Here is a 27,600-nt window from a genome sequence, read left to right as displayed (position 1 = left end):
AGTGAGGTCCTTGTCTATGCAACCTCTCCCTTTAAGTGAGGCTCTTGAGTACTGGTACCATGACTCCAGAACAGTTTTCCAGGCTGCTGGTAACATTAAAAAAAATTATTTTCACCAGTTATATAATAATGTAAATTTCAATGGGTTGATGTTAATTAGATTTGCTTATGTTCAAAGCGCAAAATAAAAATAATGAAACAGAATAAAATCAATGAAAGGCCACATCTAAGAGGGCAGACAGCTAATGTCAAACAGATAACAAGCTGTGCAGATACAATAAGAGAGGGAAAAAGTAATAATAATAAATAAGAAATAAATATCGAGAACATGAGATAGATCCATAGGTTATGGGACATTTCAGTGCTTGGCAAGTGAAGTTGAAAGAAGTTATACCCTTTGGTTCAAGAGCCTGATGGGTGAGGGGTAGTAATTGTTTCTGGACCTGATGGTGTGGGTCTTGAGGCTCCTGTACCACCTTCCTGATAGCAGCGACAAGAGAGCATAGCTTAGACCAAGTCAAGTCAGGTCACTTTTTATTGTCATTTCGACCATAACTGCTGGTACAAGTCACAGTGAAAGCAAGATGACGTTTTTCAGGACCATGGTGCTACATGAAACAATACAAAAACTACACTGAACTACGTAAAACAACTCAGAAATGACACTAGACTACAGACCTACCCAGGACTGCATAAAGTGCACAAAAACAGTGCAGGCATTACAATAAATATTAAATAGGACAATATCCACAGTAGAGGGTAGTAGGTTGGTGTCAGTCCAGGCTCTGGGTATTGAGGAGTCTGATGGCTTGGGGGAAGAAACTGTTACATAGTCTGGTCGTGACAGCCCGAATGCTTCGGTGCCTTTTGCCAGATGGCAGGAGGGAGAAGAGTTTGTATGAGGGGTGCGTGGGGTCCTTCATAATGCTGTTTGCTTTACGGATGCAGCGTGTGGTGTAAATGTCTGTGATGGCGGGAAGAGAGACCCCGATGATCTTCACTATCCACTGCAGGGTCTTGCGATCCGAGACGGTGCAATTCCCGAACCAGGCAGTGATGCAGCTGCTCAGGATGCTCTCAATACAACCTCTGTAGAACGTGGTGAGGATGGGGGGTGGGAGATGAACTTTTCTCCGCCTTCGCAGGAAGTCGAGACAGATGGTGGGGTACTTTGATGGATGCTGCTTTCCTGTGACGGTGCTCTATGTAGATGTGCTCAGTGATGGGGAGGCCTTTAATCATGATGGACTGGGCGGTATCCACTACTTTTTGTAGTATTTTCTGTTCAAAGGCATTGGTGTTTCTACATGTGTCTCTGTTTCCCCAAGATGCATGATGCAGATGGCTGACTGAACTGGTCTGTGCATCTTGGAAAGGTGTTGCAGGGTGTTGTGAACCTTTGAAGACCAGCCTTTTGGTTGGTTCTCCTGAGGGCCTAACTTCAGAAGGACTTTATGGTCATTGAGAGGTAAAGCTGAGGCCAGCCATTTGGCCTTTGTGCAAATGGGAAGTTGAGAGCAGCTCTCTAGCTTTCACCAAACAGCTACCTACCTTTCAGCAGAATGTGTATCTTTAAATTATTCATCCCAAGTTGTCATCTGGCAGATTTTACATTCTTGGTGCGGTAAATAATGTGCTATCATGGTCATCGTATAGTTATTATATACATTTATTCAGTCTATTTTATTTCCCTCGCCATTGAGGGAGAAAGCCCTGGTTATCTGTTTTCCAGCACTAGCCTCCCTTTGTAATGCGAATTAGAATTATACTTAATATCACTGACATATGATATGAAATTTGTTGTTTTGTGGCAACAGTACAGCAAATTACGATAAGAAATTGTATGTATGAAGTGCAAAAAGAGCAAAAGTAGTGAGGCAGTATTCATTAGTTAGTTTATTGTCCATTCAGAGATCTTTTGGTAGAGGGGAAGAAGCTGTTCCTAACTGTTAAATGTGTATCTTCAAGCTCTTGGCCCACCTCTTTGGTAGTAATAAGAAGGGAGCATGTCCTGGGTGATGGGGGCCCTTATTGATGGATGCTACTTTCTTAGGGAATCGCCTTTTGAAGATGTCCTCGATGCTGGGGAGGTTAGTGCTCATGATGGAGCTGGCTGAATTTACAACTTTCTGCAGCTTTTTCCAATTCTGTCCTGTGGCCCCTCGCCCCCCCCCCCGCACCATATCAGATGGATATGTAACCAGTTAAAATGGTCTCCATGGTACATCTGTAGAAATTTACTGGTGTCTTTGATGACATACTAACTCTCCTTAAATTTAATGAAATATAGCCGCTGATGTGCTGCCTTCATAATTGCAATAGTATGTTGGGCCCAGAATAGATTTCTAGATCTGTTAACGTAAGGAACCTGAAACTGCTCACCCTTACCACTGCTTATCCCTCGATCAGGTGTGTGTTCCCTCAACTTCCCCTTCCTGAAGTCCACAATCAATTCCTTGGTCTTACTGACACTGAGTGCAAGGTTGTTGTTGTGACATCACTCAACCAGCTGATCTATCTCACTCCTGTACGCTGCCTCATCACCATCTGAAATTCTCCCAATAGCAGTTGGCATCGGCAAATTTATAAATGGCATTTGAACAAGGCCTAGTCAGATGTTCATGGGTGTATAGAGAATCAGAATCAGGTTTATTATCACTGGCATGAGACGTGAAATTTGTTAACTTAGCAGCAGCAGTTCAATGCAATGCATAATTTAGCAGCGAGAGAGAAAAGATAATAAATAAAATAAAACATAAATAAAATAGTAAATCAATTACGTATATTGAATAGGTTATTTAAAAATGTTGAAAAACAGAAATACTGTACATTAAAAAAGTGAGGTGTCCAAAGCTTCAAAGTCCATTCATGAATCGGATGGCAGAGGGGAAGAAGCTGTTCCTGAATCGGTGAGTGTGTGCCTTCAGGCTTCTGTATCTCCTACCTGATGGTAACAGTGAGAAAAGTGCATGCCCTGGGTGCTGGAGGTCCTCAATAATGGACGCTGCCTTTCTGAGACACTGCTCCCTAAAGATGTCCGGGGTGCTTTGTAGGCTAGTACCCAAGATGGAGCTGACTAGATTTACAACCCTCTGCAGCTTCTATTGGTCCTGTGCAGTAGCCCCTCCATACCAGACGGTGATGCAGCCTGTCAGAATGCTCTCTCCGGTACAACTATAGGAGTTTTTGAGCGTATTTGTTGACGTGCCAAATCGCTTCAAACTCCTAATAAAGTATAGCCGCTGTCTTGCCTTCTTTATGACTACGTCAATATGTTGGGAGCAGAGCAGCAGGCTAAACACACATCCTTAAGGTTCGCTGCTGTTGATTGACAGCAAGGAGATATTATTTCCCTTCTGCACTGACTGTGGTCTCCTGATCAGGAAGTGGTTAGCATAGCATTATTACAGTTTCAACTGTCAGAGTTTGGAGGGAGGTGCAGAGGCCCAGGCTTCAAAGCTTGTTGATTAGTACTGAGGGCATGATGGTTTTGAACACTGAGTCGTAATCAATAAACAGCAACCTGATGTAGGTATTGTTGTTGACTAGGTGGATCTTCAGTCTGTCCTTGCTGTGGCAGTGAGAACGTACAGCAGGATGGGGCTGACTTGTCAATACCACCAAGACAGAAGTGGTTTGCCAGTGGAGTACCAGTGTCCCACCCACTCTACCTGCCTTCACTGTTGGTGATGAAAAACTGTCAGTAGTGCCATCTTTCAAATATCTGGGAGCATTCTCTCTGAGGATAGCGGCTTTGACAACACCACCCAGAGCCGCATTAAACAGGCATCAGCTGCCTTTGGGAGACTTCGGCGTAGAGTCTTTCAGAACGGGAGCCTTCGTTCCTCCACAAAGGTTGCCGTATACCAAGCGGTCTGTGTCACCACCCTCCTTTACGAGGCTTGGGTAACCTACAGCCATCACATCAAGTCCTTGGAGCACTTCCACATAAACTGCCTCCAGCGCATCCTGGGAATTACCTGGTGTGAGCGGGTGCCTCACACTGAAATACTTGTAAAGACCAACTGCAGGATTATTGAGGCCGTGATCACCCAGCATCAGCTGCAGTGGCTGGGGCACGTGATAAGGATGCCCCCATGTCGGCTACCCCGCAGAATGTTGTACGGCCAGCTACGTCATGGTCGATGCTCAGCTGGAAGGCTGAAGAAGTGGTATAAGGATGAGATGAAGAATGCTTTAAGGAAGTGCAAGATCAGACCTGAGGATCTGGAGGAGGTTGCTGCTGTCCGTACCGCTTGGCGACAGCTGTGTAGGGACGGGGTTCGTATTCTGGAGATGGAAAGAACAACCAGAAGAGAGTCAGGAGAAATGCAGCCATGGTTGCCACCACTACCACATATACATGTCCCATCTGCAATAGAGCTTGTGGGTCCGGGATGGGACTGTATAGTCATCAAAGATCTCAGCATTAAAGGAGTGGACATCATCATCGGATTTCAATGGACAACGGAAGAAGGTGGTCCAAGGCAGAGTGGAGAGCCAATGAGATTGTAACTGCTATAGACCTATTGAGTTTGTCCAGATCTTTGCTTAGGCGATTATTCTTCAATGCAGAATGTACTTACTAGAGTATTTGCTGTTTTCTGTGGAAGTGACTTCCATTTCTGTCAGTTGTGCATGAAGAACTCTCTTTTTACCGTGAATCAGCTTTGGAGGCAATATTCCTTCATTTTAGAATTTCCACCCTGCTAACAACATGTTACTATTTCCAAAAATCATCTAGTGACTTTCTGTGAACTCTCCATTGTCTTGGCAACATTAATGATAGATACTGAAGAATTGTATTTTAAATATGTTTTGATATATCTTTCATCTTACCACAGGTTTTTGAGGGAACATCGGGTATCGATGCAAAGAAAACAGCCTGTGAATTTACTGGTGACATACTTCGCATACCTGTGTCTGAAGATATGCTTGGTAGGTTCAATAGGTACATTTAATGTCAGAGAAATGTAGACAATATACATCCTGAAATTCTTTTTCTTTGCAAACATCCATGAAAACAGAAGGGTACCCCAAAGAATGAATGACAGTTAAATGTTAGAACCCCAAAGTCCCCCCCCCGCTCCCCCTCCCACGCACAAGCAGCAGCAAAGCAACGACCCCCACCAGCAAAAAAACATCCGCGCCCTCCACCGAACGCTCAAGCGTGCAGCAAGCATCAATCAGGACACAGACTTGCAGTACCCCAAAGACTACTCATTCACCCAGTAATTTGACATACCACAGGCTCTGTCTTTCCATAATAAGGGGAAAAGAGGCGTCCCTGTTTCACAGCGAAAAGGGAAACATAACAAATAACTTGCTGGTTTACGGTGTTAAAAGTCTGTTGCTTTGCTTTTTCCAAGCTCTGCACTTAGAGAGCTGGCCCCAGAAAAGTGCAGTCCTTTAGACACACAATCCACAGCAGCTAACCCACCACTCCCGATATTCCGTGTTCTCCTGTGATGCTTCAGTCAGGGGCACCAGCTGAAAATCAGCAAGTCTCCAGAGCCCTGAAAATCTGGCACACTGAAGGCATACTCGTCTTCCAGGCCGCGTCCTTGGGATATCAAAATGAGGCCCTGAGAGCAGGTGCCATTCTCTCAAAGAACCGATGTCACAGAGTGTAACTCCAGCTCAGGGTCTTCAAAAGAATCTTGAGAAGGGGAAAAAAAGTGATATCAAAGATAGAAATAGAGCTATTTCCGAAGATGCTAGCAAAGGAGTCGCCGTTTAACACCTTCAGAACTTCGCTCTGCTCCTTTTGCTTCTATTCTCTAAAAGCAACTTTCAATCAATCTGAAATCAACTTTCAATCAATAATTTAGTGTTATGTGTTAAATGGGAGCTACAGTTGAGCTTAATGTAAATCTTTTCCAGTATTCCATTGAAAATTGGTTAAAAATCAACCAGTTGTGAACAGTGTCTCTAACATATTTAATTCAGATATATCTTTTAATGTTTCAAATCTGAAAGTTGATGAGCTGGTGTCTGAAATTCAGACAGTGATGCAGTGGAGATTTACTTATTTATTGAGATATTGGCCCTTCCGGCCCTTCAAGCTACGCCACTCAGCAACCCTTGATTGAGCTGTAGCCTAAGCAGGGGACAGTTCATGATGACCAGTTATTGTACTAACCAGAACAGCTTTGGACGGTGGGAGAAAACTGGAGCACCCAGATAAAAGGTACGAACTCCTTACAGATGATCTCGGATTGGAACTCTGAACTCCTACATCCTGATCTGTAAAAGCCTTGCGCTAACCACTACACTACTGTAGTGCCCAAATGAAGAAGTCTGGAAACTTTCTTTTATGAGGTTGCCATACTCTTGCATTAGGTGCAATAGGACTGACAATTCGAGATGGACTGAAGGATGTAGCTGCAAGTTTTGTAAAGGTAGAGCTGGAGATGTCTCAGCCCTTGCTCTTGTCTAACTGGTGTAAGGATCTTGTAACTGATGTGAATGACAGCATTTGGGCACTAAAGTAGCATAGTGGTTAGCACAATGCTATTATAGCTCGGGCCATTTGAGCTTAGAGTTCAATTCCAGCATCATCTGTGTGGAAGTCTGTATGATCTCCTCATGGAATGTGTGGGTTTTCTCCGGGTCCTCCAATTTCCTCCTACAGTCCAAGGACATACCGGTTAGTTGGTTAATTGGTCATCGTAAATTGTCCCTTGTTTAGGGTGGGTTTAAATCGGGGGTTGCTGGGTGGTGTTGCTGAAAGGGCCTATTCCATGCTGTATCTCTAAATAAATAGACAGACTGATTTCTGGGATGTAGAGGTTGATGTATGAAAAAAAATGTGGAGTAAGTTGGGTATACATCCATTGGAGTATGAAAGTATAAAAGATGATGAATTCTCTCCACCATTATTGGTTCTAGAATTAGTGAGTATAGTTTCAAACTAAACCACCCACTTAAGGCCAATGAGGAATTCCTTCTCTGAGGGGTAGGATTCTTTTGGATTCTCTTCCGAAGAGGTTATATGGAAAGCAGAGTCACTAAATATTTTTAAGTCTGAGATTTACAGACATTTGAATTACAAGGGACTTGAGAGGAATCAAGAAAATGGAAGAGTAGTGCTGAGGCACCAATTAGATCAGTTGTTCATTGAATGATGAAACAGGCTCAGATGATTAATTCTTCTGCTTCTGTTTTGTGTGACCAAGGTTGTAAATGGAACATTTCGGAAAGTTTACTCTTTAAGAAGTCAACAGCAAAGGAGGTGCAATAAACTTGATATTAAAGAATGTTATAAAGATGTGGAGGGGAAGCTTGTAAAAAGCTTAAGTCAGCAGTCGGGCCGCAAGGCATGTGCTACCAGGCCGGGCCGCAAGGCATGTGCTACCAGGCCACGAGGAAACGATATGAGTCAGCTGCACCTTTCCTCATTCCCTGTCACGCACTGTTGAACTTGAACATAGGGTTGCCAACTGTCCCGTATTTGCCGGGACATTCCTTATATTGGGCTAAATTGGTTTGTCCCCTATTTCCCTTGCTAAGGTATAGCGTTCCTATAAAACCTTTCATGCCGAAATGGCGTAAAGTGAAGAAGCAATTACCATTAATTTATATGGGAAAAATTTTTGAGCGTTCCCAGGCCCAAAAAATAACCTACCAAATCATACCAAATAACACACAAAAACCTAAAATAACACTAACATATAGTAAAAGCAGGAATAATATGATAAATACACAGCCTATATGAAGTAGAAGTAATGTATGTACAGTGTAGTTGGGAAGATTAAGCCAAAACCGATTTGTGGAAAAAAATATCGGCACGTACGCGCATGCGCACGTCACATATGCACATGGCACGCATGTGCACACAGGTGCCTGTGCAAAGCTTCATGGTCATGGTAGTCTTTCTCAGGATAAACACAAGTGTCCCGTATTTGACTGCTACTTTTGGCCCTTATTTGGGAGTGAGAAAGTTGACAACGCTAACTGTAAAAGACATGTTGAGGTGAGTTTAACCCTACTTGAACACCCCCCCACCCCAGTTCAGCTGGTCCGCAAGAATATTGTCAATATTAAACTGGTCCGCGGTGCAAAAAAGGTTGGGGACCCCTGGCTTAAGGTGGCAAAAAAGTAAGAATTGGAAAAATTGCAGGAGAACCAAGGAGTATTAATAGGGAAAGGAAACATGGGATTAGACTAGTGTGAAACAGACCTTAACAAAAATCCTATGGCTAACCTTGTTTTTAGGGTTCATGCAGCTCCCTTCCAGACTACAGAAATTATACAGAAATAGGGAAGTGGCAGCGAAAGCTTCTTGGGATGCAATGAAATAGTGGAAACTACTATTGTAATTGTGAAGCTCAATGAAGTTAACATCAGTAAAAAAACAATTACTGGAGAAGTTAATGGGACTAAAAGCTATTTAAATCTCCAGAAGATGGTTCACCTAATTGATTTCTTGAATGGCAAGAGTGGTTTATGAGGAGGAATTAAGTTGTCTGAACCTATGAACTCTTGAGTTTAGAATAATCAGAGGTGATCTTATTCAAAAAAAAATTGAACAGAGGATGTGGGATAATGGTTGTCTTGGATATAAGATTCTTCGGGACTAAACAAAACAATTGGTGACAAGATGTTTCCTCTCATGGGAAAGAAGCAAGAGGCATGATCTTGGAATAGCGGCATACCCACTTCAGAGAGAGATGAGGAATCAGTTATTTGAGTTGTGATTCTCTGGAGCTCCTTTCTACAGAGAGGTGTACTGTGGGGTAGGGAAATGCTGGGCAGTTACTTGGTAGTTTTAGGGTTGAGATAACAGAATCAAGCGATTGTGGGGGAAAAGGCAGGAAAGTGAACTTAAAGGAATGTTGGAACAGTCATGGTCCTATTGAGTGATAGCAAACATGAACACTTGAATGGGTTGTTCTTGATCTCACTACTACTAATGGGCATTACTGGTGGCAAAGTGGTTAGAGCGACACTATTACAGTTTCAGCCGGAGCTTAATTCTGGAGTCCTCTGTAAGGAGTCTGTACGTTCTCCCTGTGGAATGAGTGGGTTTCCTCTGGGTGCTCTGGTTTCCTCCCACTGTCCAAAGTTGTACTGGTTAGTAGTTTAATTGGTCATTATAAATTGTCCAGTGATTAGGCTAAGGTTAAATCTGGGGCTATTTAATGATGTGACTTGAAAAGCCTATTCTGTGCTGAATCTCTCAATTAAAATAATTATCTAGAGCTATAGTGATCACTTCAAAATAAGTTGGCCATTCAGGAAAGAGATAAAAGCTTTCTTCACTAAGAAGGCAGCAAGTGTTTGAAAGTATCTACTCAAAAGGATCTTTGGTCTCAGTCACTAAGTATATGCAAAACATATATTTTTGGATATTAAAGACATCAAGAGATACGGGCTTACAGCAGTGAAGTGGATTGAGGTAAAAGATCAGCATGAGCTTATTGAAAGGCTGAGCAAGCACAAAGGATTAAATGGTGTACCGTCTATGCTTCTGACATGTGCTCCATTACAGGCAGAGTATTCAATGGATCAGGTAAACCTATTGACAGAGGACCTACAGTACTGGCTGAAGATTATCTGGATATTATGGGTAAGCTGAGAAGTAATAAAGAAAATACATTGTTTATTCAAGAGAAAATCTGTTTGATGTACTGATCTTTGACTTTAAGAACCTTGGGCCAGGGTGCTGAGATGGTGGGTTAAATTCCATAATGGATGAGAGCAGGAAAGTTAATGCAATGGACTCTGTTAACAAGTCTTGGTCTCAGTGGGCAAGAGGTAATTAGGTGGAGATCAAGTGTTGTCCTGTAAGATTAACATCCACTGTAATGTCCAGTCACAGATCCTCTGTGATCACCTAGAAAGCTATTTTCTGATCACAATCCATTCTGAAAAATTATATTGCTTAGAAAACCAACAATGTGGATTTGTCCTTGCTTTCTGGAAAAAGTCAGTTAATCTGTGCTGAAAGGTATAGCCAGCTCTGTTCAGTGTAGTCTGGTTCAAACAATTTGTTAATTATAGCAGTAAATGTTGAATGTTTTCATGAGTTTTCAGTAGTGCTGAACAATGGATTCAGGTTAATTGGGGTAGCCACTTATTTGGAGCAATTCTTAAAGAACAAAAATCTAATGGAGAGGACAGCTGGGATTCCCTTTGTTTATTTGGAACAGGAGACTATTGCCGAACAATTTCTGACTTGAGTCAGTCGTGGGCACTTGTGTACACATTAAACATGAAATTGTACTTGGATCAAACAGTTTTTAAATAATGTCAGCTGTGTGTGTTTTGTGTTCAAAAAGCAATAATTTCTATCACTGATAGTTGGCAAGAAATAAGCAGCAAGACAATTCAGAACTGTTTTGCTCACTGTAGTTTCAAGCATTCAGGCTTGGAGATGCCAGAAACAGATAGGAGTGAAAATTAAATGATTTCACTACTTCAAGTCAGGAACTAGGAAGAATTTGAAGATATTAACAATCGCCTTGAATATTACAATGAAAATTAAGACTTGGAGGAAGCAGTCGACGAAAGCATTGTGTGAAGGCAGTCTATTATTTGCACTAGGTGCCTGAGCTAATTTCATTTACAGTCAATCGAAAGAACAGGGCAGTGTACACTGGATTAGTTCCTCTGTTGATAACTATTAGGAACTAATGTGCAGTTTTATGGTACTGTAGTAGTATTAATAGTGTTCTAAGTTTTGTATTTAATTTAAAACACTACTCAGTTAAACAGTATTTTTTTAATACCTTTTTCTATTTCAGCAAATTGGAGCAGCCCCTTAATTGTGTCAAAGTGTATGGTTGCAGTGTGCCCCAATAGTGTGTCCACTATTTATAATTTAGCAATATTGTGAAATATGTGAGGCATAAGTAACTACACAGCATACTTAGGATCTGATTTTTTCTTCGTCAGAAATATGCTTCTTTAAATAAATTTAAATTTTGAATACAGTTTCTAAGATACTGATCTTGGTAAAATATATTTTTTAAATTAATTTGCTTGTTGCTAACCAAGAATGTTTCTGGGTTTCCATCTCCTAAAGCCTGGAAATTGAGTGATTTGATCATCTTGTTTGCAAAATATTTCACTGAGATTTGCAGAAGTTTGTGCTGAATTGTAGTGGCTTTTCCTTATTGACTGTGGAGAGGAAAACATTCCCAAAGTTTTGATTTCAATTCAAAGTTGAAAGTAAAGTTATTATCAAAGCACATATATGCATGTCACCATATACAACCCTGAGATACATCTTCTCATGGGCGTTCACAGTAAATGCAAGAAACACATAAAATCAGTGAAAGACCACACCTAACAGGACCAACAACCAATGTGCAAAAGACAGAAAAAGAAAGAAAACAAATAATAATAGTAATATTAAGCAATAAATCTTGATAACATGAGATGAAGAGTCCTTGGAAGTGCGTCCATAAGTTGCGGGAATATTTCATTAAAGGGAGTGAGTGAAATTGAGTGAAGTTCTCCCCTCTAGTTCAAGAGCCTAATGGTTGAGGGGTAATAACTATTCCTGAGCCTGATGGAGTGAGTCCTCAGATTTCTGTACCATCTGTTCCGCCTTCCTGATGGCAGCAGCAAGAGAACATGGGCTGGTGGGCCATGGTGGGCGTCCTTGATGACGGACGCTGCTTTCCTGAAACAACAGTCTGTGTACGGCGCTCAGTGGTGGGAGGGCTATACCCTTAATGCACTGGGCTGTAACCACTTTTTTTTTTTGGTTTTTCCATTCTTGGGCATTGGTGCTTCCATACCAGTCTGTGATGCAACCAGTCAATATGCTCTCCGCTGCACATCTATAGAAGTTTGTCAAAATTTAGTTGACACGACAAATCTTTGCAAACTTCTAAGAAAATAGAGATGCTGCTGCACTTTCTTCTTACTGGTACATCTCTGCTGTTCCATACTGACTAAGCACATGAAATACTGAACCTAGTATATTATAAAACTATTCTTGGAAATATAGAGCTTGCTTTTCTTTTTGATGGGTTCCTTAATAATTTGCATTGTATTCACTTTGCCCATTTAAAAAAAGATTGCAGATATTTTTTGATCTCACCAAGAAATATTGTGCATCAACCTCAAATTACATTTTCTTTTTCAATAGAAAACTTGCGGTGGCGGTGTTGTGTCCTGGTTTTCTACCATTGACTTTATACAGACTTTTGTCTCTTGTAAATATTTTACTGTTTTTTCAATTACCTTAAACTGGAACAACCATATTCCATCTGGAATCTTCCAAAGACTGAGGTATAGTACAATGGCAATTCCTTTGACATGTTGCTTCCACAAAATTGATAAGGTTATTTATTATTGAGTAGATGTTTTTCAAGTCATCATAGTTCTATGTTGACAAATTATATTTGGGGAAAATCAGGCTGCCGATGACTGCAATTATGTGATCTCAGTTGTCAGTAATTTAATTCAGATTCCTACGTTCCTGCGAGAATAAACCCAGCCTATCTAATCTCATTATAATTCAATCCTCCATTCCAGGCAGCATCCTGGTGAATCCCTTCGACACTCAATTGCTACCACATCCTTTCTGTAGTGTAATGACCAGAATTATGTACTATATTCTAAAGTGTGGTCTTGCCAATGTTTTCTACAATTGCAACATGATGTCCTAATTCATATAATTTGGCCTATGAAAGCAAGCAAACCGAATCGCTCATTCAAACTGGTTTGAAGCATTTTACTATGTTAAATGCTATATACACCCTTTTAAACTAGAATATTGTTACTTTTGACTAGCCTATGATTTTTATTAATATCTTTTAGGTCAGCCTTTAAATCCACAGTGTCGTATATACCCAGAAGAAATGATTCAGACAGGAATCTCTGCGATTGATGGCATGAACAGCATTGCCAGAGGACAAAAAATACCAATATTTTCAGCTGCAGGTTTACCCCATAATGAGGTTTGTAAAAATAAAATTAGTTTTTTAAATATGTTTGGTTTATACTGAATATTTTGTAAGTAGAACATTGGTTTAATATTTGTTTTTGTTTGTTCAGCTCCATTATTGTTGTATTTGCATGAGAATTGCTAAGAGCATTGGGGGCAATCAATGAGTTTTAAAAAGTTCAGTTGGTACATCATCAAGCTCACCGATGTTCTGGAGGGTAAAATTTGTTATCCTTGCCTGATTTAGCGTACACGTTGACCTGAGTCCCACCAGTATGGTTGAGTCTCAAGTTCCCTCTGAAATGGCATAGCAAGGCTTTTAGTTTTTTCATAATTGCATTGAAAAATGAAGAATAAAACAGGCTGTGGCTCTAGGAGTATCCCCATTCTTGACGATAGTGGAACCCAAACATACAAGTACACAAAACAAGGCTGAACCTGTCGAAAATGAATGATCTGTTTTAGCTTCTTCCTGTGATCTCCATCTTCACAGCTATATTCAGGTTCCTCAGTTCACTTAGTGTGTGAATTCAAGGAGTTACAGCCTATACTGGATTGAAGGAAGAATATGAGAACAAACAGCACTGCAGAACTAGCTGCGCATTTTAATTAAAGAATTCCGTTATGTTTATAACACTGACATCAATATGACAAATTGGTCAGGTATGTTCTGCACACACAAAAAGTAGGACAAGCCCAATCCTGAATATTTTTCTAGTCAGCACACTCTTGGCAAAGGAATATTAGATTAGATTCAACTTTATTGTCATTGTGCCGAGTACAGATACAAAGCCAATGAAATGCAGTTAGCATCGGACCCGAAATGCAAAGAATAGTGTTATTTACAAAATAAAAGTACTGAGACAGTACAATATGGGTGCAATGCTGCTTAGCATTGTGATGTGAGGTTCAGCAGGGTCACAGCCTCAGGAAAGAAGCTCTTCCTGTGCCTGCTGGTGTGGGAGTAGAGGCTCCTGTAGCGCCTACCGGATAGGAGGAGAGTAAAAAGTCCATGGTTAGGGTGAGATGCATCCTTGATAATGCTTTTTGCCCTACCCAGGCAGCATTTATGGTAGATGTTCTCAGTGGTGGGCAATTGGGTGCCAATAATCCGCTGGGCAGTTTTCACCACACGCTGGATTGCTTTGCAGTCCGATATGGGACAATTGCCATACCACACTGAGTTGCAGTTGGTGAGTATGCTCTCAATGGTACAGTGGTAAAAGTCTGTCAGTATCCTGGGACAGAGGTGAGCTTTCTTGATGCTCCACAGGAAATAAAGGCGCTGTTGTGCCTTTTTGATTAGGATGGAGGAGTTCAGAGACCAGGTGAGATCCTGGGAAATGTGGACACCAAGGAATCTGAAGCTTGATACACGCTCCACTACAGCTCCGTTGATGTAGATGGGGACATGAGTGTGGCTCCTAGCATGCCTGAAGTCCACAATGATCTCCTTGGTCTTCTGGGTGTTGAGGGCCAGGTTGTTGTCAGCACACCACATGGCCACATGCTGGACCTTGTCCCTGTAGGCCATCTCGTCATCTCCTCTGATCAGGCCAACCACCATGGTGTCCTGCAAACTTGATTATGGAGTTAGAACCATGTACAGGAACATAGTCATAGGTGAAAAGGGAGTACAGAAGAGGGTTCTAACTTAACTGATTGGGATCTGTTAGTCAGAAAGTCCAAGGTCCAATTGCAGACGGATGAGCTGATACCAAGCTGGCGAAGTTTGGCGATCAGCTTGGAGGGGATCACAGTATTGAATGCCAAACTAAAGTCAATGAACAGCATTCTGACATATGAGTTGGGGCTATCCAGGTGGGTCAGGGCAGAGTGAAGTGCCGTGGAGATGGCATCCTCTGTTGACCTGTTGGTGCGATAGGCAAATTGATGAGGGTCCAGAGTAGTGGGCAGACAGGATTTCAGCTGTGATAGAACCAGTCTCTCAAAGCACTTTGTAATGATGGGGGTGAGTGCAACTGGGTGAAAGTCATTCAGGCCTATGGCAGTGGAATGCTTCAGCACTGGCACGAATGTGGCGATCTTGAAGCCTGTGGGAACAACTGCCTGGGCCAAGGACAGATTAAAAATGTCCGTGAAGACCCTGGCCAACTGCCCTGCACAGACTCTGAGTACACGGCCAGGTATTCCATCCAGACCAGCTGCTTTCCGTACATTCACCCTGCTCAGGGTGGTGCAAACATCGGAGATGGAAAGTGAGAGAGGCAGTTCACCAGGTGGGAGACCCGCTTTGAGTGTGACCTCCTTGCTTTCTCGGTCAAAGCGAGCGTAGAAGTAATTGAGCTCATCAGGGAGGGAGGCAGAGCTGGAAGGGGGCACAGTACTAGGTGGTTTGAAGTCTGTAATGACCTGTATGCCATGCCACACGCTCCGGGGGTCCGAGGAGTTGAAACACTCCTCGATTCTCTGTTTGTATATGTGTTTAGCCTGAGAGATTCCCCCCTCAGGTTGGCCCTGGCTGAGCTGTAAGCCTCCCAGTCTCCAGACCTGAAGGCTGAATCTCTCGCTTTGAGCAAGAAGTGATCTTCTCTGTTCATCCATGGTTTCTGATTGGAGAAAACTTTATTTGTTTTTGTGATGTCACTCTATCTACACACTTGTTGATGTGCTCAAGGACAGAATGGTATATAAATCAATGTTAATCTGAGAGTCTGTGGTGGTATGGGAAGCAAAGGTGCTCCAGTCTGTGTGCTGGAATTGGTGCTAAAGAGCAGAGTCTGCACCCTCCAGCCAGATCTTAATATAAAGCGTTATCAAAAATTGTCCCACTGACATACAATGCCTACTTAGAGTTTTGGCAGAACTATTTAGCCTCAAAACTTGTGGACCAGAGATCAGAATTCCAGGCGTGAGTGATTGATTCCCCATGATGTACAGTATTGCGCAAGTCTTGGGTACATATAGGGCGCCTAAAATTTTTGCAGAAAACTGCATCAGTTTTATGTATTGCATGTAAAACTACAAAAAATTTCATGACATGTGAGTGATGATAAACCTAATTCTAATATAGGTCTCTATTCTAGACAGAGTGGGAAGGGGGCAGGGAGAGAGGAATCATGGTTGGGAAAAGGGGAAGGGAGAGGGGAGGGAGCAGGAGGTGCCAGAGAGATGGACGTTCTGTAGTGATCAATAAAACCAATTGTTTGGAATGAAATGACCTTGCCTGGTGTCTGAGCTGGGCGTGTCTGCGCCTGTGCCATCCTCTGTCCCTGGCACCTCTCCTCTGCCACCTGTCCCACACTCTTCCTGAGGTGCTCCACCTTTGCCATTCCCAACATCGTTTGCTCCCACCAGATTTGCAAATTCATTCTCCGCTCCACGTTGACGAATACAGTACTGTGTAAAAGTCTTAGGCATCCTAGCAATATATATGCCTAAGCCTTTTGCACAGTACTGTGGAGGCAATATTTGACCAAGTGTGGCATCCAGGAGCCCCGGTAAAACTGAAGTAAATGAACTTTAAAGGGAAAACAGTCTTAACTTGGAACCCTGTCCTATGCACAAAAGATGATGTTTGTAAATGTTACAGGTCACTCATTTTATCTTGACATAGCTACAGGAATTTATTTGGAAAATGGCATAGGTCCATTGCAAGATCAGCAGTGAGAGTATTTGTCGATGGTCACAGAATGTTCAGTTCCATTCCTGAGCCTTCACCAAAAGAAACAGTGCATGCCAGTGCATAGCAAGATCTAAATATTGTTCAAAGGTTGATAAGTAGTAAATAAAGTTTGCAACACCCGTATGGCCGGTGATGACAAGTGTTGAACCATCTTTTCTTGACATTAGATGGAATTAAAAATGCAACCTTACCTGCCCACCTACCTTTTAATATTCAATGGCATTACTATCATTGAGTCCTGTTCCATTAGCACCCTTAGGATCACCTGTAGACCAGAAACTTGACTGATATAGGCACATAATCTCTGGCTACAAAAGATATTCAGAGGTCTTAGTGTCCAATAATGACGAACATTTGTCTTCTAACCATCTACAAGACACAAATCAGGAGTGTGGTTGCTTACTCACTGCTTGCCTGAATGAATGGCACTTCAATGCAACCCAATGCTTAACACCATCGAGGAGGAAGCAGCCTGGAAAGCAACCCACATGCCACTTTAACTATTTATTCCTTCCACCATCATTTTGTCTGGTTTGCTAAATGCATTACAGTTAATCACCTAGGCTTCAAAAACATTTCTCAAGCCTCAGGTTCTGTTTCAAGCTGCTCTTTGAAGATGTTGCTTTTTTTTCCCAACGTCATTGGGTTTGAATATTGGAAATCCCAATGGAGGAAATCCAGTAGATGGAAAAGGTGCCTTGCCCCGGGTGCTTAGAGACAATTAAAGATTAGAGATGTCTGCTAACGGCAACGTCTGCATCCTGGAAAATGAAGTTTAGAAATCTAATGTATAAGCTGATCTCAGGGTAGCAATGGTGAAGCAACAGAAGACTTGCCTTTTTTCTTTTAAGGGGTGTCTTAAGATTGAGACAGCTTCCATAAAAAAAAACTGCCTACATAAACATCTCGGACATGTTTAGATTATGTGTTGGTTCTCTTTCTACCTTTGCAGTTTAAGTACCTTGCTAAGTTTTTGTCCTCAACTTTATAGTTTTATTAATAAGGTTCTTGAGGGTAGCTGCTGCCAGTTGAAACCTGTAGGGTAAATTGATGATACCTTAAAAATATATTGAATTCTTGCTTCTGAAAGGGGAGTGAATAAAGAAAGATGTTATCTTCCCTTAAACTTTTGAAATAATAGTTCAATTTGACAGCATGAACTAGATAAAATAGTTCTGGTTGAAATGCTTTGGCAACAGTTTGACAGACAATAGAACTAACTGAGGTAATATTACTGAATTAGATAATAGAATTGAGGGATGATTATGAGACTGCACTGAAATTGATGGGGACTGGGATCTGTCTGTTTTACTAGATTTCCCATAATGCTTTGACTGTAGGCCTATAATAATGAGTAAAAGGGCCAGTGTGAAATCTGAATGAATTTTGTTTGATTTTCATGTGATTTAACCCATTATCTTTGTTGAATTACAGAACAATCCCTTTCCTCTTTAATTTTCCTTATCACCTCTTCTCACATTCCCTTGAACTCCCTCCAAGATGAACTTACTACTCACTCACACATGGGAAAATTGCTTATCAACCTATAGTTTTTGGGATGTAAGAAAATTGGAGGACCTGGGCATGGGGGTGTGTGGAGGAAATCACATGAGAATGTGCCAACTTCACACAGGAGCACTGGAGATCAGAATTGAATATAGATTATTAATAGCTGTGCTGCTGTACCTGGATTAGGACTTTTGGAAAATTCACTGCATGCTATGTGCCAATATATTTTATTGGTAGAGTACTGTGGAAAGGTCCACCAACATGATTCAGAGTTCAAAGTAAGTTTATTATCAAACTATATGTGTCACCATTTACAACCCTGAGATTCATCTTCTTGAGGGCATTCACAGTAAATATAAGAAACACAATAGAATCATGAAGGACCGCACCCAACCAATGTACAAAAGTTAACAAACTGCAAATACAAAAAGGGAAAAAAGGAAACAATGCTACTAATAATAAATAAATGAGCAATAAATATCAAGAACATGAGATAAGTGCTTGAAAATGATTGTGGGTGATGGGATGAGTGAAGTTATTCCCTCTGGTTCAAGAACCTGATGGTTGAGGGGTAGAAACTGCCCCTGAACCTGGTGGTGTGAGCCCTGAAGCTTCTGGGTCTGTTGTCATGATGGCAGCAGTAAGAAGTGAGCATGTCCTGGATAGTGGATGGTTCTTGGTGATGGATGCTGTTTACCTGTGATAGTGCTCCATTTAGATTTGCTGATTGGTAGGCTTCAGTCCTGATCTCCAGTTTGATCTGGGTGGAGTTTGCACGTTTTCCTGGTGACGATGTAGGCTTCATTTGTACTCTAGTTTCTTTTACATGCCAAAGATGTGTTTGCTGATAGTTAACTGGTTATTGTAAATTACTTCTGTTAGTGGATGATATGAGGCACTGGGTAGAAATTATTTTTTCTCTTTATTGAGATACAGTGTGGAACAGGCCCTTCTAGCCCTTTGAGGCATGCCGTCCAACAACCCCTGATTTAACCCTAGCCTAATCATGGGACAATTTACAATGGCTAATTAACCTATCAATCGGTATGAGTTCAGACTGTAGGAGGAAACTGGAACATCTGGAGAAAACCCATGAAGTCATGGGGAGAACAGACAAACTCCTTACAGATGACAGTGGGAATTGAACCCAGGTCGCTGGTACTATGTAGCGTTATGTTAACCACTATGATAACCATGCCACCCCAGTGGGCATGTGAGAGAGGATGGGTTACAGGGAAGAGTGGGGGAATGGGAATGATGGGATTTGCTTTGACAACCAGCACAGACTTCGTGGGTTGATTGGCAGCTTACCTGATGTATGGAACTATAAGAACACTGCATGTAGACCCTTTTATGACATGCCTAGAACAGAGTAAATGCTAAAGAAGCTGCTGCGTTCCTAAAATAACATTATCTGTAACTTTTGTGTGTGTGTGTACACAAATAAGTGTTTTCAGGAGAAAGAGACAGTTGCTTTGTTAAAATAGAGCTAAATGAAAATAACGTGAAACTAATTCACAGAATCAGAAGTGTAGATTTATGTTTCCGGGCACCTACTTTGAAACACGTACTTGTTAACAAGTTTGAATTGTTTTTCCAGATTGCTGCCCAGATCTGCCGTCAAGCCGGCCTAGTTCAAAAATCCAAGGATGTCATGGATTACAGTTCAGCAAATTTTGCCATTGTGTTTGCAGCCATGGGTGTAAGTGAATTTAAAATAGCTGTGTAGATCTCGTTAATTGGTGTCAGTTAACTCTCTTGCTGTTAATGGTGAAAAAGATCACTGACATACAATCACAAACAAGAGAAAATCTGCAGATGATAAGATTACCAGGCCGTAGCTGTAGTTAGTCCAGAATTGCCTGTGCATGATAGATCACTAGATTGTCATGTAAAAATAGTTTTGGCTTATGTTGTTGTGAAGGCTGGAAACTTAACCAGTTTGATCTTGAATCTTTTTTTTTGGTGTGTGCCCGCATGCGTGCGAGTCTGTGCGTGTGTGTCTGCATGTGCGTGCGTCCGTGATGATGCCTTTTTCATGGCTTTTTTACAAGGCGCGGAACGAGAGAGAGACTGTGGTGCGCCACTCCTCACAGACATTTTTGCAGTATTTTTCCCTTTTTATTTTACGAGGTCGAGTTGCGATCTCGACACTAAACCCGGCACAGATGGAAAGCATACTCGGGAGCGGACCCAACTGGTTTCGAACTCGGGAACCTCCGCTCCTGGGTCCGGCACCGATGTCATTGAGCGATCAGCTGGCCCTTGATCTTGAAACTAGGACAGAGAAAGTAATAATATAAGTGAGTTTGTATTAATCTGATTGTTTATTTATTAATCTCGAAGCAAAGACTTGGGAGGTTAATTTTGAGGGTTCTGTCTGAAGCTTTGATCACTATATTATGCTGGCTCCATGCTGCACTGAGCTAGAGGGTCATAAAATGTATTCTGTCTCACAAGAGATGTTATAGAGACACCCTTGAAGTGTAAATTGTTCCTTCCTGTTTCTGAAATAGTTGCACCAATTGCCTTGTGCTTCGAGCTGCCTTCTATCCATGTCTCAATCCAAGGTAGTGTTGCTGATGTTAAAGCATCTGCAGTTGCAAGAAGATGTTTGTGAACCCTTTGCAATTACCTGGTATTCTGCATTAATTACTCATAAAATATGATCTGACTTTCACCTAAGTCACAGCAATAAACAAACACAACCTGCCTAAACTAATAATAAACAAACATCGTACTTTTCAAGTCTTTTTTAAACACATTGTTTAATCATTCACAGTCTTGGCTGGAAAAAGTATGTGAGCCCTTGTATTTAATAACTGGTTGAACCTCCTTTAGCAGTAATAACTATCACTGACCGTTTCCTGCAGCTGCTAATCAGACTTGAACAATGGTCAAAAGGAGTTTCAGAACATTCCTTTATAGAAAGTAGTTTCAATTCATCAATAATTCTGGGATGCCTTGCATGAACAGCCCTCTTAAGGTCATGTCACAGCATCTCAATTGGGTTAAGGTCTGGACCCTGTCTTGTCTGTTCCAAAACACACACTTTCTTCTTTTTAAACCATTCTGCTGTTGATTTACTCTTGTGTTTCCATTGTCTTGTTGTATCATCCAACTTCTATTCAGCTTCAGATGATGGATTGCTACCCTGACATTCTCCTGTAAAATGGCTGGATACAATTTTGAATTAATTGTTCCTTCAACGATTATAATATGTCCAGGCTCCAAGACAGCAAAGCATGGGATGAGGTTTTGGTATTGATGTGCAGTGCTCTTTTTTTCCTCTAAACGTAGCGGTGTGCATTTTTTGCAAAAGAATTCAACTTTTGTCTCCTCTGTTCACAGAATGTTGTCCTAGAAGTGTTGTGGAACATCCAGGTGGTCTTTTGCAAACTTGAGATATGCAGCAATGTTGTGTTTTTTTTTGGAGAGCAGTTATTTTCTCTGTGGTGTCTGTCCTTGAGCACCATCCTTGTTCAGGGACAAGACAAGACGAGTTTTTCTTATAGTGGACACATGAACAGAGACTTCAAGTTCTGTAGATTTCTGCAGGTCTTTTGCTGTAACCCTTGGATTGTGTTTCACTGTTTTCAGCATTGCACATTGTGCTCTCAGAGTGATCTTTGCAGGGTGCCCACTCCAAGGGAGAGTAGCAACAGCACTGCGTTTCCTCCATTTGTACAAAATTTCTCTTACTGTGGACTGATGAACAATTAGGTCTTTCGAAATGTTTTTGTAGCCTTTACCCCCTTCATACGTCTCTACAATTCTAAGATCCTCTGAAAGTTGTTTTGAGCAAGGCATGGCGCGCATAAACAGATCTTTCCTCAGAATAGCAAACTCTGTCAGTAACCTGATTTAGTGTGTTTTTTATAAGGCAGGGCACCTCTACAGACATCTCATCCTGCAAAAACTCATTTCACCACCACCCCGCCCCCCCGCAACCCCATATCTCTCCCTGGTCGACCTCCAAGAGTGTATATATAGAGGACATTTGATTATAAAAGAACACAACAATTTATTTGCCCATGCTGCAAGTCTCCTCTCTCCACGTCACCGATGTTGTCAAGGGAAGGACACTAGGGCCAATACAGCTTGGCACCGGCGTCGTCGCAGAACAATGTGTGGTTAAGTGCCTTGCTCAAGGACACAATATGCTGCCTCATACCTTCAGATCACTAGACCGACGCCTTATCTACTTGGCCACGCGCCAACACACACACACACACACACACACACACACACACACACACACACACACACACACGTGTATATATATATATATATATATATATATATAAAATGAATTTGTTAATTTTGCAAGATATCAGATTCACAAGTGTTTTGTGAGACAGCTGACTTCTGAATTCTGTCTTAATGTGATGCACCATGCTGAATGCCCCTTCTACATCACAATTAGAACTCGGCAGCACCAAAAGCAGCTTCATCAACTGGCAGAGCTCTTTGAATCTCAACTGCCCTGTGCTCACAGATTTTACTTTGGATAGCTTCCCCCAGAACTCATCAACTGGCAAACTTTTGTAGTTTGGCACCAGTCCTTCAAGGTTAGTTGAGACATAATCCAGGACTTCACTGTGGAGGACACTAGCAGTATGGTGGAAGTTCCAGATATTGGGTCGTAAAGTTACCATAGGGAGAGAGAAGATTCTTGGGAAACTGAAAGGTCTGAAAGTAGATAAGTCTCCTGGTGTACACCTCAGGGTTCTGAAAGAGGTGGCTGAAGAGATCGTGGCAGCATATTACATACCCAATAACGGGTTAAAGAACCAGCAGAAATGGAACACACCTGGGGTCTGGTTTTGCCGTTTACTAACACTTTTTATTAGTAACTACGCAATACAGTAATATAAAACTAGATAAATCAAACAGGTTAGCAAAGTGTATGCATATATAGGTGTGGAAATATAAAACCCAAACTTCTTCAAACTTAGGTTGTAATTGATATGGTCTTACGATGGTAGGTAGGAAAAGTTCAGTTCAGATGCACAGGTTGGTTAATGTGAGATGTTTGTAATCTAAAGAAGAATGTTGCGAGAATCAATAACATTGATATTCCTCAGATTCCACCACAGCAATACAAGGTAACAATAGTAGTAGGTTTTATCTCCAAAGTTGTTCCACTCCACACACGGAATATCACCGACAGTGATCTTCAACGAATATCCTTTCAACTCAAGTGGTACCACACCTGAATTCAGCTACGGGTCATCTCAAAGTGGTGGCCACAGGATACTCCAACAGAATCCACGTATGGATTACTACCAACAGTAGCTTATCGCAGAGGGGAACCTCTTCAAGGGAACCACCACCCAGGCAAGGGTTGACACACTGGTAGATTCCACAAGGTTACCCCAGACACACAACGTGATAGCCACTTATCCAGTTCCACGACATATGAAATAACTCCAACAGTGATTTGCCACAGGGGTGCCTTTCTTCAGTGAACTACCACACCCAGGCAAAGGGTAAATACACACGTGGTATTCACAAAGGTTTTCACCTCAGCAGAGAACCCACTCCTGTGGATTAACTAAGTGACAATCACACTTTTGTAGTCGAATGGAAACAAACTTACCCTCATGGGCTACTTAGAGAGAGAGTCCAAACAGTGATCTCTTTGTCACTAAGTTTCTTCTGTTTCAAACCTATCTCTCCTCTCTTCTCTTCTAGTTCTAGTTGCAGAAAACTTGTGAGAGTCATTTATCAATACTCAGGATTGATCTCAACCCACCCCTTTTGGACTACTGAAAGTTTAAACCAGCGACGGACTCACTGGTGTCTTCCATTGACTGAATCCATCTTGACTCTAACTGTGTGTGTCTATGTGCCCTTGTATATTCAAAACAAGCTGCAGAGAAACCATAACATCGATTGTCCGTCAAATATCTGTCCCCCCCCCCCAAACAGTGTCCAAAGGTCAGTCTCATTCTCCCGACATTTTGAAGTGACAGTCCACAGAAAATATGAGCCCTAGGGGTTCATAACAGGCATTAGTAATGATCTTTCAAGAATCACTAGATTCTGGAATGGTTCTACAAGACTGGAAAATTGCAAATGTCACTCCACTCTTTCAAGAAGGAAGGGAGGAAACTATAGGCCCTTTAGTCTGACCTCAGTGGTTGGGAAGATGTTGGAGTTGATTATTCAGGATGAGATCTCAGGGTACTTGGAGGCTCATGATAAAATAAACCATAGTCAGCATGGTTTCCTTGAGGGAAAATCTTGCCTGACCAATCTATTGGAATTCTTTGAAGTAGTAACAAGCAGGATAAAGGAGAAGCGGTTGATGTTGTATACTTGGATTTTCAGAAGCCCTTTGACAAGGTGCCACACATGAGGCTGCTAAAGAAAATAAGGGCCCATGCTATTACAGGAAATTTATATGCATGGATAGAAGATTGGCTGACTGGCAGGAGGCAAAGAGTGAGAATAAAGTGGTCCTAAAGTGGTCCAGTGGTTGGTGTCTTTTCAGTTTGTATGTCAATGATTTAGATGACAGAATTGATGGCTTTGTGGCCAAATTTGTGGATGATACAAAGCTAATTGGAGGAGCAGGTAGTGTTGAGAAAGCAGGGTGTCCGCAGAAGGACTTTGACAGATTGAGAGAATGGGGAAAGATATGCCAGAAGGAATATAGTGTAGTAAAGTGCATGGTCATGCATTTTGGTGAAAGGAATCAAAGTGTGGAGTCTGTGGTGAGGAAGGCAAATGCAATATTAGCATTCATTTCAAGAGGGCTAGAATACAAAAGCAAAGATGTAATGCTGAGACTTTACATGGGATTGGTCAGACTGCATTTGAAGTATTGTGAGCAGTTTTGGACCCTTTGTCCTAAGAAACGATGTGCTGGCATTAGAGAGGGAGGGTCCAGAGGGCATTCAAGAGAATGATTCTGGGAATGGAAGGATTAACGTAGGAGGAGAGATTGAAGGGTCTAGGTCTGTTCTCGCTGGAGATCAGAGGAATGAGGAGGAATCTTAGTGAGACCTGATAAAGTTGATGTGGAGAGGATGTTTCTTATGATGAGGGAGTCTAGCACTAAAGGACACACCTCAGAATAGAGGGACATCCAATTTGAACAGAGGTGAGGAAAAATTTCTTTAGCCATGGTGGCAAATCTGTGGATTTCATTGTCACGGATGGCTATGCAGGCCAAGTCATTGGGTATATTTAAGGTGGTGGTTGATAGGTTCTTGATTAGTCAGAGCAGGGGTCCCCAGCCTTTTGCACACCATGGACCGGTTTAATATTGATGATATTTTTGTGGACTGGACGACGGTGGGGGGTGGGGGGAGGTGGTGGTCAAGTTCAACAGTGCATGGCAGGGAATGAGGAAAGGTGCAGCTGACTCATATCGTTTCATATCCCCAAATCATACCGTTTCCGCGCGGCCCGGTAGCAAATGCTCGTGCCTGGTGCCGGTCTGCGGCTCGATGGTTAAGGACCACTGAGTCAGAGCATCAGAGATTAGAGGGGGATGCAGGGTAATGAGTTGAGAAGGATATGGTGGAGCAGATTTGATGGTCTGAATGTCGTAATCCTTTGTCTTATGGTGTTATGAAGGCCTCAAACCTAGCACATAATGCCTAGGTCTGCCATGCAGCAGTGATCCTTGTCCTGTATACTCTGAGGTGTCTAGTCACCTCTAGAATAGTAAAGTGATCACAGTAAAATCCGTCTAAGTCCACTGTTAGAACTAATGTCAGTGTCTTCTCGCTTCCCTGGCCAACATTCTCATTGCTGAGGCTTTAACTCAGCTCTGCTGGCAGGTCATGTATTTTTATTTATTTTGTTGTCTAAATTGTATATAATTAGTATTCAAATAACTTTAATTTGTCATATTTGTAACGTACTGTGCTGCTTCAAAAATCATTTGGAAAATTTAACCCATCTCCTGTAAAACCAAATAGTATTGTGGCATGCATTTCATCCTATGGATACCCTCCATTCTTAGTTCAGCAGATGAGTTTAGTGATCTTTAATTCCCAGAGTCTTGTTAATAGTCTTTTATGGAATTTTGCATTTATCCGTACTAATGCTAATTTCTTGTGATAATTCAGAGATTACTTAGGACCTGATAATTTTGTTCGTATGATTCACCAGGGGATGACATTTGTTCACCATGTCAGGGATCTTAATGTGTGACTCCTTGTAATCATAAATCAGTAAATTATACCATAGAGTGAACCATTAGACATCCCCCCAAACTATTATAATTCTATTTTGCAGCTTTTGTCTGTAGCTTGGTTGATAATGGCTAGCTAATTATCAGGAGTACCATGCAGAGTTTTGAACTCCTATTTGAGGAAGGATATAAATGTTGAGAAGCCATTCAGAAAAGATTTGGTGAACTAAAACTTTAAAAATGTAGATTTTTTAAAAGATATTTGGACAGTCTAGGTTTGTAGCTGCTAAAGCAGCTACCTGGGGTCCATGAACCCTGCGGGTAATGGTACAGTTCCATGGCATAAAAGGTGGGGAACTTCTGTGCTAAAGGTTTGCAGCTCTTAAAGGGTGGTTGGTGCAGTCTTTGACTGTATTACACTTCATTAGCAAGGGGTTGAAAGTTTAACTGTGGATGAGGTTGCAGTGAGGTCAGTCATGATCTTATGGAATTGTAGAGGAGGTTTGAGGGACTGAGTGGCCTTTTGGAAAGTACATAATTAATCCAAGTACTATTTTAAATATATTGAGTGTTTCTACCCCTTCCTTTTTAACCAATGAGTTCCACACCAACTCTCATTTCCTCTCAAATGACCACTAATTAAATTTAGTGGTGTCTCTTTTAATAATTTACCCCTCTGGCGAGGAAAACAGGACCATTAATATTCATTGTTTTATTATTTTACCCTCTACCTTTGTTCCAAAGTTATTAATCCATACCCAGCCTGGCCGTAGCCCCCCAAAACATTGCAACTTTTCCAATATCAGCACAATCTGCCCTCCCATCCATTTGGTGCTTTTATATTCTTGCCTCTTTATGGTGCTTTTAGCTTTTCGTTTTTTGTCCTGCATGTTAGATGTTTAGGTCTAACGTAAAATTAGCCAAATTTTGGCCTCTGTTTTGAATACTTGTCTTCAGTTTAACAGGTTAATATGTTTTGAGCACTTGTATTCTGTTTAACAGGTTAATATGGAAACAGCAAGATTTTTTAAATCTGACTTTGAAGAAAATGGATCAATGGACAACGTCTGTCTGTTTTTGAATCTTGCAAATGACCCAACGTAAGTAACAATTCTGTACTCTTGGCTCGCAACAGGTATGCTGTATGAATTAGACAGGTATCTGCAGTTGATGGGCATTGCCCATTTTAAAAAGATGGCAGGTGCCTCACTTTACTGTGGAAAACAGCAGAGGAATTGATAATTATCTTGGCTTTATTCTTAACTCAGCCTTTTTGTTGTGCACTGGTATTTCCCAGAAATATTTGGGATATTACTTTAGTCTTGTACAACTCATTGATATTACCACATTTAATAAATAACTGATTTAGTTTCTGAGTCTTAAAGGACAT

The 27,600-nt window shown here is 41.5% G+C and overlaps 1 protein-coding gene across 1 annotated transcript in view; it reads left to right on the top strand.

Moving 5' to 3' along the window:
* Positions 1–27,600, top strand: part of atp6v1ba (ATPase, H+ transporting, lysosomal, V1 subunit B, member a) — an 89,072-nt gene that overhangs the window by 38,845 nt on the left and 22,627 nt on the right. Inside the window, exons 4-8 of the mRNA XM_072239615.1 lie at positions 4,844–4,937; positions 9,493–9,570; positions 12,777–12,916; positions 19,659–19,760; positions 27,213–27,310. Coding sequence (XP_072095716.1) covers positions 4,844–4,937; positions 9,493–9,570; positions 12,777–12,916; positions 19,659–19,760; positions 27,213–27,310 — 512 coding nt within the window. The remainder of the gene's footprint in view (positions 1–4,843; positions 4,938–9,492; positions 9,571–12,776; positions 12,917–19,658; positions 19,761–27,212; positions 27,311–27,600) is intronic.

This window comes from Mobula birostris, chromosome 21 (assembly GCF_030028105.1).
Source record: "Mobula birostris isolate sMobBir1 chromosome 21, sMobBir1.hap1, whole genome shotgun sequence".
Lineage (NCBI taxonomy): Eukaryota > Metazoa > Chordata > Chondrichthyes > Myliobatiformes > Myliobatidae > Mobula > Mobula birostris.
The sequence above is the reverse complement of the archived record's forward strand: the minus strand, read 5'-3'. Positions and strand labels throughout refer to the sequence as shown.